We start from the raw sequence: 17,678 nt of genomic DNA, 5'->3' as shown, positions 1-17,678 counted from the left end.
GTTGGCTGTTTTTGTGGCGCAGTGGAGGGTCCTCATACGGAATGTTTTGAGAAGCTACCGGGGCACATATGAAAAGAAGCTGTCGGTGGCTGCCTTAGCTGTGGACTGACCAGGCTCGCAACGGAGGACGCACCTTGGGAGAGGGTGGAGGTGGTGCGACCTGGAAACTTTGAGTTGATCTGTGTATGATCCGGCTCCCTCGCGCCCCTCCCTCTGGTGCGCGGCTGTGCGTTGAAGGTGTAGCTGCGGTGGTTGGCATTCCGCCCAAGAGCCCTGATCTATATACCTCACGGAGCGCTGGTGGTGGACTGCGGCCACGCACGTGGAGGCAGAGGAGAGAAGGTATGACTGTGTAGAGGAGGTGGCTGGATCGAGTTTCGCCCCCCGTGCCTACTGGGAGGTGGTAAGCTAGAGGCCCTCCTTCCTTTTGTGTGTTGCGACCAACATCGTTGCCACAATGGGGAAACAGGACGCCAAGCAATCAAAACTGACTTTCGACCACAAACGTGCCACACGACATACTGATTCAGATCCCGAGACCCCTGCCGAGAGTCAACGCGAAGCCAATGCAGAGGACAGGGGGGAAGATTTGAGGACCCTTATGCTGGAAATGAGATCTAGCCTCCGCAACATTGACACTAAATTGGATACGCTCACGTCGCAGTTGGCCACGCACGAGACACGCCTAGACGCACTTGAAAAACGTTCCACAGAGTTCCATGAATTCCAGGTGGAAACCAAGGAACAATTATTACATATGGATAAACTTCTAGGAGTCATAAGAGCTAAAAATGGCGATTTGGAGGCAAGATCGCGACGCAACAACATCCGCGTAACGGGAATTCCGGAGACGACTGCCATATCCAGAATGGAAACCTACGTCACGGAACTGTTACATGAGCTCTTTGACCCGCACCTTTCAAAAGTCTTTGTGGTGGAGAGAGCTCACAGATCGCTGGGCCAGAAACCACCGGTCGGGGCGCCACCCAGGCCTAATATTGCCAGAATTCTGTGCTACCAGGACAGGGATCTGATCCTGCGGTTAGCTAGAGAGAAGGGTACCATCACGCACAAGGGAAACAACATTTCGTTTTTTCCGGATTTCACCCTTGCGGTGCAGGCGGCAAAAAGAGTTCCTCCCAGCTAAGCGAATGCTTCTGCAGGCACAGATCCCATACTCTTTGTTATACCCGGCTAAGCTCAAGGTGTCTTTTGATGGCACCACTCATTTCTTCGCGGACGCCAAATCAGCGTTAAAATTTGCCAAGCATGTCGGAGGCAGAAAACCCAAGAAGCATGCAGAGGGTGCGGAGGCAGCCGGCGGCCAGCTAATTGACAATGATTGACTGGGGATACTGTATAGACTGTCCACTAGCTATGTCATGGTGCTTTACACTGAAGCTGTACTTTATTGTTGTGGATGTACATATCTCCTTCATGTGTTACCACTACGTTGTGACTAATTTTTTCTTATTCATGTGGTCTTGGGTGGGTTGAGCCCTCTGCAGGCCACCCTGTTTTATATGGGGTAGTCGCCAGCACAGGTACGCCCCCGCGGGAAGGCTCCCTCTTTTTCTTGCTGTATATGTTCTGTTTAGGGGTGGGTAATCTACAACCTGATTTGTGTCATGTGGGCTTTGTTGGTTCTATCACTAGGTAGATGTTAAATGCAGGTGACACACGCAGCTCCGCTAATGTCCTAAACTGTTTAACCTGGAATGTTCGGGGACTGAATGATGGTAGAAAGTCCAGACTGATGCAAGCTTATTTAACTCGTCACAAGATTGATATATGCCTCCTGCAGGGAACACATTTGAACACCGCCTCATCTCCACGCCTTAGACATAATAGATGGGGTCATGTTTACTCTGCCATATACTCTAAATATGCTAGGGGAGTGGCTGTGTTGATTAGACGAGGGTTGGACTGGATGAAGGGTTGATACAGAGGGACCTGGAGGGACGGTTTGTTTTGGCTCCAGGGATTTTGTGTGGAGTATCTGTGGTCCTTGTGGCTGTATACGGCCCGTATGATGAATCTCCTGAGTTCTTCCACAAGGTCTGGGCAATGACTAGGGCGATGGGCTGCGGTACCATAATCTGGGGGGGGCGACTTCAATGCTGTCCTTGACGACACGGCTGACAGGCGCGGGGCTGCTAGAGCCTTACATCCAATGGCTGGCGCGGCCCTGAAAGCAATTATATCAGATGGAGGATTGGTTGATATATGGCGAAGCAGGCATGTTGCGGTGAGGGAGGGTACCTGTATCTCGGAGCACCGAAATGCTTGGTCCCGTTTGGCCTATTGTTTGGTATCCCGGGATGTTGCCATGTGGACTAGGGACGTGAGGCAAAAGCCCCGTTCCTTGTCAGATCATGCCCCTAGCATGTTACATTTGTCGATCCCGGATTTGCCTCGACGCGCCTTTTCGTGACGCCTCCCACCCCACGCCCTATTGGATGAGGTTTTTAAAGAGGAGATCAGGAATGATATTATCGACTATTTTGCATTGAATACTGGGTCGGTGACTACTGAATCCTCCCTTTGGGAGGCATTTAAAGTGGTCATTAGGGGCCAATGCATAGCCCGCCAAGCGAGAGTGCTAAAGGCTATACGGGGTACACTCACAACACTAGAAGCTAGCATAAAAGCATTTGAAAATCAGTTCTGTGAGACAGGCAACTCAGACACTGCTGGCTTGCTGAAAGCTAAGCTATTGGATAATGCCGAAGAAGCGTACCGAGAGGTGAAATTTTTGGGCAAGTATGCGGAGGCTAGACGGTATGGGGAGGGAGATAGGCCGGGTCGTACGCTGGCTACTATGATACGACCGCCCAGATCAGAGACGTACATTCATGAACTACACACTAAATCGGGCGAAACGGTCAGAGGCCAAAGTGAAACTCCAAGTGCCTTTTCGGATTTCTATTCCGGCCTCTATACGGCCACTCAAGATAAATGCCCGGAAGGGATGGAGGATTTTTTGGATTCCATCGCTCTGGTTTGGTTTAATAACTCCCATAGGGAATATATGGACCTTCCGATAGATGCGGGGGATGTTGCCCAAGTAATCAAGAGTCTGCCACTGGATAAAGCCCCTGGCCCAGATGGTCTGACCACAGCCTTCTACAAGACGTATGCTGAGGAACTAGCTCCCAAACTGCTGGCGGTCTATGAGGATGCCCTAGAGGTGGGAAGGTTGCCTGCAACAATGCGTGAGGCATTGATAATTACATGGTTGAAGCCTGACAAGCCAGCGATGGAAATTGACTCGTATAGACCTCTCTCACTAATAAATTTTGATGTGAAAATTTTGGCCAAACTAATAGCTAATAGAGTACAGCCTATGCTGCCCCTGATAGCACTTCCTGATCAATCGGCGTTTATTCCGGGGCAATCAACGTCGCACAATCTACGCACGATCTTCTCCACCTTGCATTATTTGCACCCAGAAGTACACGCAGCGGTAGTATTTCTTGACGCCATTAAGGCCTTTGACACTCTTGAATGGCCATACTTATTTACTATACTGGATCGAAAAGGATTTAGCCCGCTCCTTATTAAAAAAATCCGTCTGTTATACACTATGCCGAGTGCCCGGGTCAGGGTAAATGGAATGATTTCCGAGCCATTTCCTATCTCGCGTGGTACGCGACAGGGGTGCCCCCTCTCCCTGCTGCTATTCGCAATAGCTATGGAGCCACTGGCTGCTCGTGTTAGGCAGCACCACACAGCGCGGGGTGTAGGATTCAGATCCAGAAGCTTGTTAATATCGCTATATGCGGACGATGTGACGCTCTTCCTCCTGAACCCGGAGGAAAACCTAGACCCAGTGCTGCGCAACTTTATACGATTTGAGGGGTTGGCGGGGATCTCCGTCAACTGGTCAAAGTCGGTGATATTTCCTTTGACGGACAGTACCCCACGGGTCCCCTCTGAGTACCCCCTGAGGTGGGAGGCGGAGGCGGTTAAATATCTGGGAATTTGGCTGTGCCGTCACCCTCGGGATATTTGGAATTTGAACTATGGACGAGCGGTCGTTTGGCTGGAGGTGAAGGTGAAGATATGGGCGAGACTGCCTCTGTCACTTACGGGTAGGATCGCTTTGATTAAAATGGTCGTACTGCCAACCGTTTTATATTTATTCACAAACATTCCAATCCCACTCACGCCACATTTTTTCGCAACGCTACGCTCTCAGTTGATTGAGTTGGCGTGGGCCGGCGGCCAAGCACGGGCATCCTGGGACATGCTAACTTTACCACTGAAGCAGGGTGGACTGGGTGCTCCTGATATGCGCCTATACGCACTATGTGAACAAGCTCAATTTCTACACTTTTGGATCCACCCCACTCCCTTTCAGCCTCATGTGGCTGTAGAGCAAGATAGTATGGTGCCAGTCCCGTTGAATGTTGCCATTTGTGGAAGGGTGCGACGTCCAAGGGGAGACGTAGATTCTGCCGAGCTGCTGCGATAGGTCTGGGAGGAATTGCGCAAGAGGGCGGGAGTACCGATTCTGTTTGCTCCATCTATGTCGCTGACACAGAATCCGATACTGCCATGTATTGCAGGAGAAGTGGGTGGGTCTCTGGTGCGGAAGATGCGCCTCCGCACGTTTGCTGACTTGTTTCCGGACACCCGATTTATGCCCCCTCCGGTGGCGGAAGAGGGGCAGAAAGTATCCTTTTCAGAACTGTTTTTGTATCATAAACTACAGGCAACTTGCCGTGCGCTTAGCGGGGCATTTCCGCTGGCTCCTCCGACCTTTCCAGCACTGGAGAACGTTGTGAGCTCCTCATCCCTGCGTAGGTTAGTCACCAGGATATATAGACAAATGCAGAACACAGCGCCGGTGGTTCAACCCCAGTCGCTTCAGCACTAGAATGAGGAGCTTCATCCCCCGCTGACGGAGGAACAGTGGGTTTTTTGTTGTGGACAGCTGACGGACCTCTCTCCAAATTATGGATTGAGACTAATACATTTAAAATATTTGCACAGACTTTATAGGACACCGATTAGTCTGCATAAGATGGGGCTTAGAGAGGATGCTGGCTGTTGGCGATGCAGACACTCGCCCGCTTCGTTTTTTGCATATGGCATGGGCCTGCCCGAAACTTGGAGACTTCTGGTCACGGATTTTTTTATTGACTAATAAGATTGTGGGACGGACTGACGCCCCATCCCCGGAGCTGGGTATCCTGGGGTATGTTAAGGATACCCCGCCTAAATTGCGTAAATTGCATGCTCTGCTTTTCTTTTTCGCTAAAAGACAGGTGGCGAAGTGCTGGGGTAGGAGTGGGGTACCTTCGGTACAGGGTTGGTTGGCGGATGTGGTCTATGGACACTCACAGCTAACTACGTTCTGGGAATTGATGCCTCCGACCTCCCGTCCTCATGACATTTGGGAACCCTTTGTGCAGTGGGCTCGGGAGAGGCGGAAGGAGGCTATACTGGACGGTGTCGTGGGCATGTAAACTCCGGGCTATAAAATGTTGATACGTGGTGGCTATTTGGAAGGTGGGCTGGAGTTGTTTACCCTCAATGCTGAAAGTAGGCAACTGTGGCCGAATTGGGACTCGTAACGATATATAACTGCTTTAATGTATGCATACATGTAGATGATAGTTGAACATCCCCGAACCCGAAGAGGATATTTTAAGGTGCGTGTACCTCGAAGCAGAGCTCACGGGCCCAACCATTACCTATGTGCATTAATATCCATCATCTGACATATCACAGATGCTACCACGATGTAACAATGACTGGCCTGTTTTATTTTGTTGGTTGTATTGTTATGTAAATTGTTGAAAATGCTAATAAAAAAATAATAAAACAAATTCATAAGAGCACAATCTTATTTCACAGGTGCTGCTGACACTTTCACACTTATTCACCATGACCTGGAGATTTCTACAAACCCCGCTCAGTACGCCATGATCCTGGATATTGTGAACAACCTACTGTTGCATGTGGAGCCCAAACGCAAGGTAAATGGAAAGCATGGAAATGTATATTTCATACTGCTTTCTGCTTCAGTACATGGTGCTTTGAATCTAGCAATTTTCACTTCATGCTGCACAAGTACTATGGCATACGACACACTGGTACGTCCTGTCCCTATTTTCTTTAGATTAATGGAATGGGTTGAGTCTCGGGGTACGGCAGCTCAACATAGCTTCTAAAACAACAGATAAGGGTTGGGTCACTGGGTGCATGTGTTCTAAGAGTTTCATTCCCTTAAACACACACTGGTTCCCACATGATATGGAAAATGTAATTCCTATTGCACAATGCACAGGGCATATTGTTTTAGTTCAAGGACACCAAGTTTTCATGTCTACTTTGTCAATTTGACAAGTAAGCCCAACCGTCTTCAACCCAAATCCTTCGACTGACAGTTTACAGTATCACAGGGAAAGAGGATTGTCTACTGGCAGGATAAATATCCATATGTGTAAGATGGTCAGAATTGTATATTTATGGTTCATTAATGCAAAGCCTTTACTATTATGGCAAGTGCTCTAAGAAACCACAATAAATTAATGACATTGAGTCCAATATAAAAACATACATTTGTTTGCAAAAATAGAAGAATTTGGGGCTATTTATACTGATAGCAGAATGCTCTATTATTATATGCTAATACATGCTGAAGAATAGAAGCAAGATTGGTGACTGTTTTCCAAATTAAATGTACCCAAATAATATTTCTACTTTGAAACAAGTATTGGCAGACTTAATCAGTCTGGTCTTTAAGTGCTTATGCTTGCATTCAGATTGAGACTTTTTCAACAGTACATCTGCACACCAGTGGATGACACTATGCGGCTCCGCACTGATATTGTTGTGCTACAGAAATAATATGTGGGGGCCATATAGACACCACTCCTGTGCGCTGACGTCAGTTCCTTTCTTTCACAACCATCAGTTGATGGTTGTATTAATGACAGAGATGATTACATCATTCTAAGTGAAGGTAATAAATAACCTGCCAAATCCTCTGGATTCATCTGATGATGTCTCCTGTAGCCATTCCTTAATGGAAAGGGCTGCCAAGAACTTCAACCTGTCATTGACATAAATGGAACATCAATGCTTCCTTTATGATTTTAAGGAACAGCCATGAAAGTCTATAAAATCCAACAATCCTGGATTTTGTCTGGCCGGAAGGGCTAAATGTAATGCAGACACCTACTACTGTTCCAGCTGTAATATCGAGTCTGGAGAAAAAGTACAAAGCCCCAGGTACAGCTCCAGCTTGTCTGACTGGCCATCCAAATCTGGATTTAGTGATTACCTTTTTTTTTTTAACCTTATTTTTCATTTTAGTAAATAAGGTACCATACATGTATCATCATACATTTGTCACATGGTGGTCGTTGAATTCCATCCACATTTACATACAGTGGTACCTTAACAGCCTCAACAGGTTCTGGTATATAGCGTGAGAGACCAAATCCCCTAAGGCCGAACGGGGTTGCTTTCTACTCGGCAGTGTGTGCTATGTCCGTATTGGACTCCGCGATCATACATTATTGTTCAAGTTGTGAGTCAGTTGGTTCCTTTAGTTCAAGTAGGTATGAGCGTCTCGTGGCCTAGATGTTGGTGGCTGGAAATGTGCGTTGAGTTTGCTATTTGTGTTGCAATGTACTAGGCTGTTAAGCCATGTCTTTTGCCCCGGTGGGTACCTGCTCCCCCAGTGTCTGGCCACTTCCCTTTCAGCAAGCATGAGCACTATGGCCAGGAAGTGGCGCAATGTTTTTGGGACATGCCTGCAGTGGAGCAGGTGTGAGTGCTAGTTGAGTCATGTGTGACAATTCCACAAATATGGTCCTCCAGTACTTAGCCAATTTCTCAGTGGTCCGTGTCATATGGGCGAAATCAGCAGACAGTGAGTGACATTTGGGACATGTATGGGTACGGTAGGGGTCCATCCGGTGCACCTTGTCTGGTGTAACTTATGTCTGCCATAGAAACTTAAAGTGTAGCAGCTAATAAGGGTGATTAAGTGATACCAGGTGTGTCTGCATACAGCAGTGGTGCCATTAAAAGTCAGTCAATGGGTGACCGAGGCCCCGTTCCCATGCGGCGTGAACCCCTCCATCCTGGGCAGGGAGCAGTGCTATGCACGATTTGTAGCTTGGATATCAGGTGATTACCACGTATCCGTGATAAGTAGTGTCAAAGGTGAAAAGTCATCCGGTTCAAGGGGGTAGCTAAGGATCTGGGGAGAGTCCTGAAAGAGGGAATCCTCTGTCCAGGAAAATGCATGCCCATCAGGGAACAGCTCTCCAATGGTGTTCAAGGAGTACCTGGATAGGGTGTGCCTTAAAAGGGCTTCCTGCGTGATGGGTAGTAAAGTATTCGCAGCTAAGGGGGGATCAGATGAGTACGATAAGTGGCCCCTTGTAGCCCGAATCAGTCTTTTCCAGGCCCAGCTTATCATGGAAACCGTCTGGATGTCGTGCGGGTCACGTGGCAGTCCCGCCGGCAACAATGCACCGAGCGGGATGGGGTGCTTGAGATCTGCCTTCGGTTTGGCGTGCGGTAACCTGGCGTCTGGTTGGTAGCAATGTCGAGCGAAACTACACTGGGCTATCAGATAGTATATGTGGAAATTTGGGAGTCCAAAGCCTCCGAGCTCATACGGTAGAGTCAAAGCGTCCTAGCTGATCCTTGGTTGTTTTCCACCCCATATAAATCATAATAACAGTGTATGAAGCGTTGTAAAAAACACACGTTAGTCGATGGGATCGGGATATTGTGGAACAAGTACAAGAATTGGGGCCGCACCTCCATTTTAACAATAGCTATGCAGCCTACCTTAGTCAGGGACAGCCTCAACTAACGCTCGATCGGAACAGATAGTTTTTCCAGCACTGGCCCACAGTTGAGCCATTTTATTTGGTCCAATTCGCCATGGAAAAATATCCCCAGATAGTTGACAGTCTTCACACCACACTAGTGGGAATTCAGTATCCATGCTACAGGAGGGCGATGTTGTGAGAAAGTGCCATCTTTCTTGCATGGTATGCCCCCACTTTTTGCTAAATTGCTGAATGTACTTCGATTGAGTGTACCCTGGGTTCCTGCCAATCAGGTGCCCAGGGCCTATGTTCCTTCCTTAAACCACACAAACTCCCAATTGGCAAACCCTAGCCACATGTCAGCCCCTAGTAAATGGTACCCTAGGTACCCAGGGCCTTGTGACCAGGGAAGGCCTCTAAGGGCTGCAGCACTCATTGTGCCACCCTCAGAGGCCCTTACACACACACACTGCCCTTGCAGGCTGAGTGTCTGGGTGCAGGACAAAACAAAGAGTCGACATGGCACACATCACTGTGTACCATGCCCATCACCTACACTGCCAAGGCATATGTCAGCCACCCCTCTAGCTGGGTGCATTACGCCTATGGTGTGGGCACAGGAGCAGGAGCCCTGTGCCCCTACAGTACCCGGGTCCATTCCTGGGCACTGTAAGTGCAGTGCTGTCATTTAAGAATACATGGTGCTGAGAGCTTGTCAAACACGAGCTCCACAGCACCATATTGGCAACACTGAAGCCTGGGAAGTTTGGTATCAAACTTCTCAGCACATTGAACCCACACTGATGCCAGTGTAGGATTTAATGTACTAAGCACCCCAGAGGGCATCTTAGAAGATGCCCCCTTACAGCTAACTTACAATCCACGTCTGCTCTGAGGCTGCCCAGGCTGCCACACAGCAGACACGTTGCTGGACCCCTGGGTGGGAGAGCCCCTGCTCTCCCGGGCCTGCAACAATGCACATCCTGGGAGAGGTGAGAAATCTCCTCCCCCAGGATGAGCAAAGGGAAGCTTCAAAGGCATGCCGCCATTTGGAGTTTCCCCAGGCCACTGCAACCCCCCACTCTGGCGGGAAGCTTGGCCGGAAACCCCATACAAGGACAGGGGATGTGCCAGCCTGCCCACCCCACCCCTCAGGTGGGGGAGGCGAGGTGAAGCACATCTCCGGGCTCTCGCCATCTTGAAGATGGGAGGCCCTACCCTATCAGGATTAGGCTACTGCCCCCCTCCCACAGGAGAGAGGCAGGATAGGGGGTGTACCCACCCCAGGACAAGGACCCATTGGTCCCTGGCCTTCACCTACCTGTAACGCCCCTAAATCTAGTATTTAGGGGCACCCTGAACCTCCTTCCTTAGATTCCAGATAGAAAACGACAAGAAGAGCAAGAAGAACAAAGACCTGCCCTGCAGCTGCTAAAAAGAGAAGAAGACACCAACTGCTTTGGCCCCAGCCCTACCGGCCTGTCGATTCTCGAACCTGCACCAGCGCGGCATCCCTCGTGGCCAGCAACCTCACCAACCCCGGAGGACCTGGCTACCTTTTAGCTCTAAGCCCCTGGGACTCCCACGAGTAGAGGCTCTACTCAAGAAACCTATTTGCTATCCCTGGCACCAGCCCGGGACCGCGGACCCAACACACTCTGCACCAGCCAAGCCTGGCCAGTGCCGGAGTGGACAAAGACCCAGAGGACGACCCCACGGCGACTGTGACCCAGAGTCCGGCACCCAAGGACCCCCCTCGACATCCCGGAAGAAGCCTGCAGCCTCAGAACCAAGTGCCACCCCAGCCGCGATCAACCAGAGGGTAAGATTCCCGACGTCAAAAGGCACCCCTGCACCCGGCGCCCTGCGACCCCCTGTGCCCAATCCCGGGGTACCCACCTAACCTACAACTACCCAACTTACCTCTCGAAGTGGTGGTGGCACCTGAAACATCCTCGTCCCCGAGCCTGCAGCCTCTTTCCAAACCGGAACATTCCCATTGATTTCCATTGAGCGCCCTAAGGCTCAAAAGCACCCTGCACCCAGCCGCCCGAGTGGCCCTGGCAGTGCCCTCTCTACACTAACCTACTTCCCCACTTGCCCTGAGTAAGTGACCAGGAGCCCAGCTCCCACAGCCGCGTGGCTTGCTAGACAGCAGCCACCAACCAAGGCCCCCCTATCCCTCATAGGATAACATTGGGCCCAACTCTCTCTGCACCCGGCCGTCCTGAAACCGCTGAGGGTGAACCAACTGTACCTACCTGACACTGGGGGACCCCTGAGTCCATGCCCGGAATTTCAACACTACCAGTCGAGTACTTACCCTTAAACCGCTAACTTCATTTTCCTCATAGGGTAACATTGACTGGCTTTTTCTTCAAAAATCTTCTAAGTGTGAACTTTTCAAAACTGCAAAAATTCACCAAAAATCAGCCAAGTGACAAAAACGAATTTACTCACCTGCTCCTAGGTGAGCTCCCAGTGCTGGATCTTGGTGCCCAGCCCTGACTCTGAAAAGTGTTCACAACTATACTTACCTCTAACTCATTTTTCTCCCATAGGAAGCCATTGTCTGCTTTTCTGTGAAATTTCTTCTAAGTGTCTACTTTTGCAAATTTGAAATATTCTTTTAAAATCGTACCATTTCTGCAAACGAAATTACTTACCTGCTTTTGATAAGGACCCCAGTCCTGGGTCTAGGCACCCAGTCCTGGATTACTAAAGTAACGACAAAGTACTCTACCTGCAATTTGAATTTCTTGCCATAGAGATCCATTGAATGCTTTCTGTGAAATATTTTCTAAGTGCTAACTTTTGAAATAGCTAAATATTATTTAAAAATCATTAGTTATTAAGTTGACTTTCATCACTTGATTCTGCATACTGACCCCAGGCTGGTTCTAAGAGCCAGACCTGGAATTCCAAAAGTAATCTGAAAAGTAATTTATTACAAATAACCTGAATTTACCATTGAGCTCAATGCATTGTTATGTTTAGGAAATAGGATTGTTTATTGCAACCAACTGTGACTGTTTACACAAATTTATTGCTTAAAACAAAAGTATTTATATTCAACCTCTCATTCTGAGAAAGTATATTTTTACCCCCTTTGTGGTTCTAAAAATAAAACAAGCATATATTTTCTATATACAAATCATTGGCCTAGAGTTCAGTTATTGAGTGTGTGAAACCATTTGCTGACTGAGTGTGTACAATAAATGCTTTACACTGTCCCCTGGTACTGCCTTACTGCTCGACCAAGCTACCACTTTTGAGAGTAAGGTCATACCTAACTTTGACCTCTATCAGCCTCTGGGGGACTGTGGACTCTGTACACCCTGTACCTATTAGGGAACAGTATATACAGAGCCACTTTCTCACAGATGTCAGAGGAAAAATCTCAGATTTGTCCCAGCGTATATGCAGCCCAGACAAAGCACCATATCGGATTATTTCTCTCAGCGCGGGCCTAGATTCTCGTTCGGGTGCCGTATGTAGAGAATAATGTCATCCGCATAAAGTGTGATTAGGAGCGGGCCAGTTTTGAACTGCAGACCTCTGTGAAGGTGTCTCTCCTGTAAGTGAAGCACCACGGTGTCCAACGCTATTGCAAACAATAGAGGAGATAGCGGGCATTCCTGCAGTGTTCCCCACGTAGGAAAGAAAGAAGATGTCAGCGTTCCATGTAAGTGAATGTGCGCTGTGGGCTTCATGTATAATATGTTAATAAGGGCAGTGAATCCTAGCGTATCCCCATTCTGCACAGCTCGGCCTGCAGGAACGGTCACTCCAACTAATCAAATGCTTTTTCATTATCCAGCTCCAGCTGCGACGGTGTGTGAAATTCTATGGAGGACCACAAGGAGTGTACGCAGGTTCATGGCAGTGGATTTATGCTGGACTAATCCGGATTGGGCTGGAGATATTATCTGGTCTAGTAAGAGAGAAATCCCGGTAGCTAGCATTTTGGCCAAGAATGTATTGTCTAGGGGGGGCTTGGCTAGCCAACACCCAAGATGGCCGCACTCCCTTAGAGCTCCGCTCGCCACCTAGATCTTAACTTCCCAACATCTGTTACTTTTATCCGGTGAGCCCACACGAATTGACGATTTGAGGCCACATGTAGCCAGGAGTCACCCGATCCCGCAGACTGAAGGATCCGACAACCTGAGCCGGAGAAATCAGCTCCGTAACGCCTGGCCAAGAGGAGGGGGGTCTTGGCCGTGGCGCAACCTGGCGGTGTCCTACGACACTCCGGAGCTCGGTGGAGCAGGCCCGTAGGCCTTGGTGACGAGCTGTTTACTCCACAAACCGGACACAGCTGTCCGCCCCCTTGCCAGATACTACCTGTTTCGCATTCTCAGCTCCTGGCGAGCCCCACGTGGACAGCGATCGCTGTGCTGCGCCGGGTGGGCTCCGGTGCGCGCGGCTTCCTTGGGTCACTCTGCTACGGACCTGACATCTGCATTACAGCGGTAAGTGGGGAGGCGAGGGACCTTCCTATTCCCCACCGCTTGAGGTGTTGTCTGGGTGGTTCTTTGCGCTTGTGTGATCCGTCGCCCATTGCCTGCTCGGCAGCATTACACCGTGTTACTGCACCCCCTCCCCATCGTGCAGAGCGGACTGTGGTGAGCCCCCGTTGTCCCACTGTAATCTGGAGGGTGTGCACCAAGGAATCCCTGCCAGGGGGCCCCCGCATCTCATGGCTACTGCTGGACACCCCTATGAGGAGGGGTATTGCATAATTTGACTGCACCACGTCCTGTATTGGCCCCATGTCTCTGCAGAACCATGCTCTGGGGGTGCAGCTACTCCCTTTCGGACAGGGCCGACCCACCTGTGCAGTGAACGGTGTAAGCATTGGCGTCTTTGGGGGCCCCTTTTGAAGCGCAGGAAATCCAGCACTTGGGAGCATGGTGCAACCCACCGCACCTTTATCCAGATGTTGGGTGACGGCAGTTCTGGTCGCCTTGTTCCCACCACTTTCTCTATCTGAGGTCTGCACCGGTTACCTTGATACAATGGCCACTGCTAAAGGCTCCCGCCAGACCCATCAATTAAAATTGACGAAATTCACGCATAGCATGTCGGACGCCTACGAGGAAAAGCACGGCGACCCTGAGGCGAAGCAGCACAGCGCAGAGGGGGCTCCGACGTTAGCGTATGTAATGGAGGCAATCCAGGGAGTCCGAACTTCGCTGGAACACAAGATCTACACAGTCACGACCGAAGTTACCCTTATCCGTGCAGACCACTGCAACATGGGAGATAAAGTTAAGGCGACTGAGGACCCTGTTACCACACTCCAGGCCTCTACAAAGTCTCTTGAAACGTCAGTGAAGCGCTTGCTGGCTCAAACATTGGACCGCGAGGCAAAACTGGAAGACTATGAAGTTCGCGCACGCAGAAATAACATGCAAATTTTGGGGGTACCTGAAAGAGCGGAGGGGCAAACCGCTGACCTCTTTGTGGAGGACTTAATTCAAAATCACTTGCAGCCCCGGCCCCCCTCACCCCCTCACAATTCTTTTCGGTGGAGCTTGCTCACAGAGTGCCTGCCCCCTCCCTGAAACCAGGCACCCCTCCACGACCCATTTTGGCAAGGATTTTTTATTTTCATGATAGGGTCATTATCCTACAGACGGCGAGGACGGCTCCAACGCTCAAATTTGAAAGCTCTACCATTAAATTTTTTCCTGATTTTACCTATAAGGTACAACAAAAACGCAGAACCTTCTTGGAAGTTAAACGGGCCCTTCGGAGCCAAAACCTAAAATATGCTATGCTCTTCCCGGCTAAACTGCGAGTACAGGCGGAGGGGAAATCATGTTTTTTTCAGACCCCGGAGGAGGCATAGAAGTGGCTGGAGGGCTGGCGCTCCTCTGGCAATGGAGAACGTTCCCCCTCCAACCGACAGCAGCGGCAAGGCATCCGTCTTGAAAGGGCCGATCGAGGTGAAGACGACAGATAACTGATGGCAGGGTTCTGTGGCTGTGACTCATCATTTTTCCTTTGTTCAGCGGATTGGCTTCATTGGGGCGAGGGTTATGTTATGTTAATTGGATTTATAGAGCGCAGCGGTTACCCTAAGGTGTCCTGGAGCTATGCATTGCCTGTAGGTTAGCGGAGAGAAGGTCAATGAGTAAACAGCCAAGTCTTCAGTCCCTTTCTAAAGGAGAGGAGGTCTGCAGCATTCCTCAGGTGGAATGGCAGGTCATTCCAAGCCTTGGATGTGCATGTAATGAAATTCCTACCTTCCCAACTGGTTTTTTTAAATGTAGGGATTTGGGTGTTTTTTGCTCCTGTGGATCGAAGAGTCCTGCCGGGGACATACCATTTGAACCTCTGCCTCAAATGGTCAGGGCCTTTTCCTTTAAAGGCTTTGAAGGTTGTGCAGAGGGCCTTAAAACGTACCCTTTGCTTCACAGGAAGCCAGTGTAGCTGAATTGATTATTTTTTCACAAAGACAAATTTGGATGTACCTGACAACAGCCTAGCTGCTGCGTTTTGAGCTATCTGAAGCCTGTTGATGTGCTGTTTTTGGGCATTCAGATAGAGGCTGTTGCAGTAGTCCAGTCGTGCCTTAATAAGTACCGTGACCACCGTCCTGAGCTTTCCTTCTGAGGGATAAGATTTTATTTTCCTTTAAATTCTCAGTATCAGGAAACATGCAGACACCACGGAGCAAATATGGTCACTAAACGTGAGTCTGTTATCTACTGTTACCCCTACATTTTTTGCTTTCAGGGTAGGGGTGGGGCAATTACCCAAGTCTACTGGCCACCAGTCAGGTGTCCATAAATGAGGATTGTTTCCAAATACAATAACCTTGGTTTTGCTGGAATTTAATTTTAAACAATTAGTCGACATCCATCCTGCTATGGCCTTCATGCAATCATGAAAGCGTACTCCCATTTCTTTATTTTCTCCATCTTTAAGGGATAACACTATTTGAGTGTCGTCCGCATACGAGGTCAATTGGAAACCGAAGGATCTTATCAGGCCAGCCAAGGATATCACGTAAACATTAAAAAGTGTTGGTTTCAATGAGGACCCCTGGGGGACCCCACAAGGAAGGTAGAACAGCTTGGATTTATTATTATCCAAGTCGACTGTTTGTGTTCTTTCAGATAGAAAGGATTGCAGGAGTTTCCAGGCAACACTTTGTACCCCTACATCAGACAGACAGCCCATCAGAACCTCGCTATGGACCGTGTCAAAGGCTGCTGACAGATCTAACATAATCCGTATAGCCTTCCCTCCACAATACAATGCCTCCCTTACTTCTTCTATAGTTTTGATTAGGGTCAATTCCGTACTATCTTCTGTTCTGAAATCATATTGAGATGGGTCAAATATATTGTTGGTTTGAAAAAAAGTGCTAAGCTGGGTGTTCATAGCCTTTTCTGTGATTTTTGCAGGGAGTGGAAGCCACGAAATTGGCCGATAACTGCTAGGGTCTGTGGGATCCAGAGTTGTTTTTTTTTTAGTAGAGGGAGGATAGAGGCCTTCTTCCAGGCCTTAGGAAAAATCCCGGTGGCGAATATGTTATTAATCAGGGGGCTTTAAACAAATCCAATGACTTTCTAAATGGATTTCACAACCAAAACCGGGCATGGGTCTGTAGGGGATCCTGATCGCGTGGAGTTCAAGAGTTTAGTGGTTTCTGCTATTCCTAGCGGTGTAAAATTATCAAAGACTGGCCCAGGGTTTGGTTCAAACTGGGTTATTTCTGGTGGGTGTGTTCCTTCGCCCTTCTGAGCTGGGGTAAATGAGGAGAAGATGCATTCTACTTTTTGTTGGAAGGGTGACTATACTGTATGATGTATGATTTGGGATTTGTGTCTCTTGATGTAACCTATAGACATTGTACAAATTGTGCAACCACCTGCACTAAATTCGTACATTTTTGGGGCTCGATCCCAACAGGATTGCCAACTGTGGCTATACTGACTCCTTGGTAGAAGGGGCGCACTGTTATCAATATAATGGGCTACTAAGCTAGTTATCACAAGGGAAGGTGTTCCTGTTCTTGGGTGGCTTGGCTTTGTAGCGTTCTCCCTTACTCAGTAAGTTTGTTTTGGGTTCACAGGCACTCTGCAAAATTGGGGGGTAGGCAGTTTTAGGTCCACGTTGCAGTGAGGCAGGTTGGGGGGGTTCTGGGGTGTTTTATTGGGGTTTGTTTTTGTTATTTTAAGTATGTGCGATGCAGTCAACTGGATGGTGCTTTCTTTAACGTATTTCGGGTCATCAACAATACAATTGTTAGTTTCCTGTTGCACACACGTACATGGTCTCAAGTTCTAACATACACTGGGGTAAAAGTGATGGCCGCTGTTATCTGTCCTTGTAGCCCCTCGTGAAAAGGGACCTCTTGCCCCCTGCATGCATGAGTGCTAATTACGGTACAGCTCCGCCGTTGAGCCGCTTTAAACTAATCTCCTGGAATGTGAATGGTTTAGGTGATCATATCAAAAGGTGTATAGTACTGCAATTTTTTAAGCGACATGCCCCTGACCTTGTAGTACTCCAAGAAACGCATATCCAGGGAGTTACCTATTGTGCACTTAATAGGTGGGGTTATAAATTGGTGGCTCACGCCGGCTACACTATGGGATCCAGAGGTGTGGGTATCCTGGTATGTAACTCCCTCCCTCCCTTTCCTTATCACAAAAATCACGCGGGATCCACTGGGTAGGTTTGTAACGGTCACCGGGCAGTGGGAGGGCTGATCCCGTAATGTGACGTCCCTGTACATGCCCCCCAGACTTCACTCTCCCACACTGCACGACTTGGGCCCGCATATATTGAATCTACCCGAGGTAGACATATTGGTCGGGGGCGACTGCAATACAGCTTTAAATGGTGATA

At 48.9% G+C, this 17,678-nt stretch overlaps 1 protein-coding gene across 1 annotated transcript in view; it reads left to right on the top strand.

Moving 5' to 3' along the window:
• The window catches only part of BLTP2 (bridge-like lipid transfer protein family member 2), an 800,213-nt gene that overhangs the window by 578,622 nt on the left and 203,913 nt on the right, over positions 1-17,678 (top strand). Inside the window, exon 29 of the mRNA XM_085649125.1 lies at positions 5,866-5,987. Within this exon, the coding sequence (XP_085505251.1) occupies positions 5,866-5,987 (122 nt within the window). The remainder of the gene's footprint in view (positions 1-5,865; positions 5,988-17,678) is intronic.

The sequence above is a fragment of the Triturus cristatus genome, chromosome 3_2 (genome assembly GCF_964204655.1).
Source record: "Triturus cristatus chromosome 3_2, aTriCri1.1, whole genome shotgun sequence".
NCBI lineage: Eukaryota > Metazoa > Chordata > Amphibia > Caudata > Salamandridae > Triturus > Triturus cristatus.
Note: the sequence above shows the minus strand (reverse complement) of the source record. Positions and strands in the feature narration are given on the sequence as shown.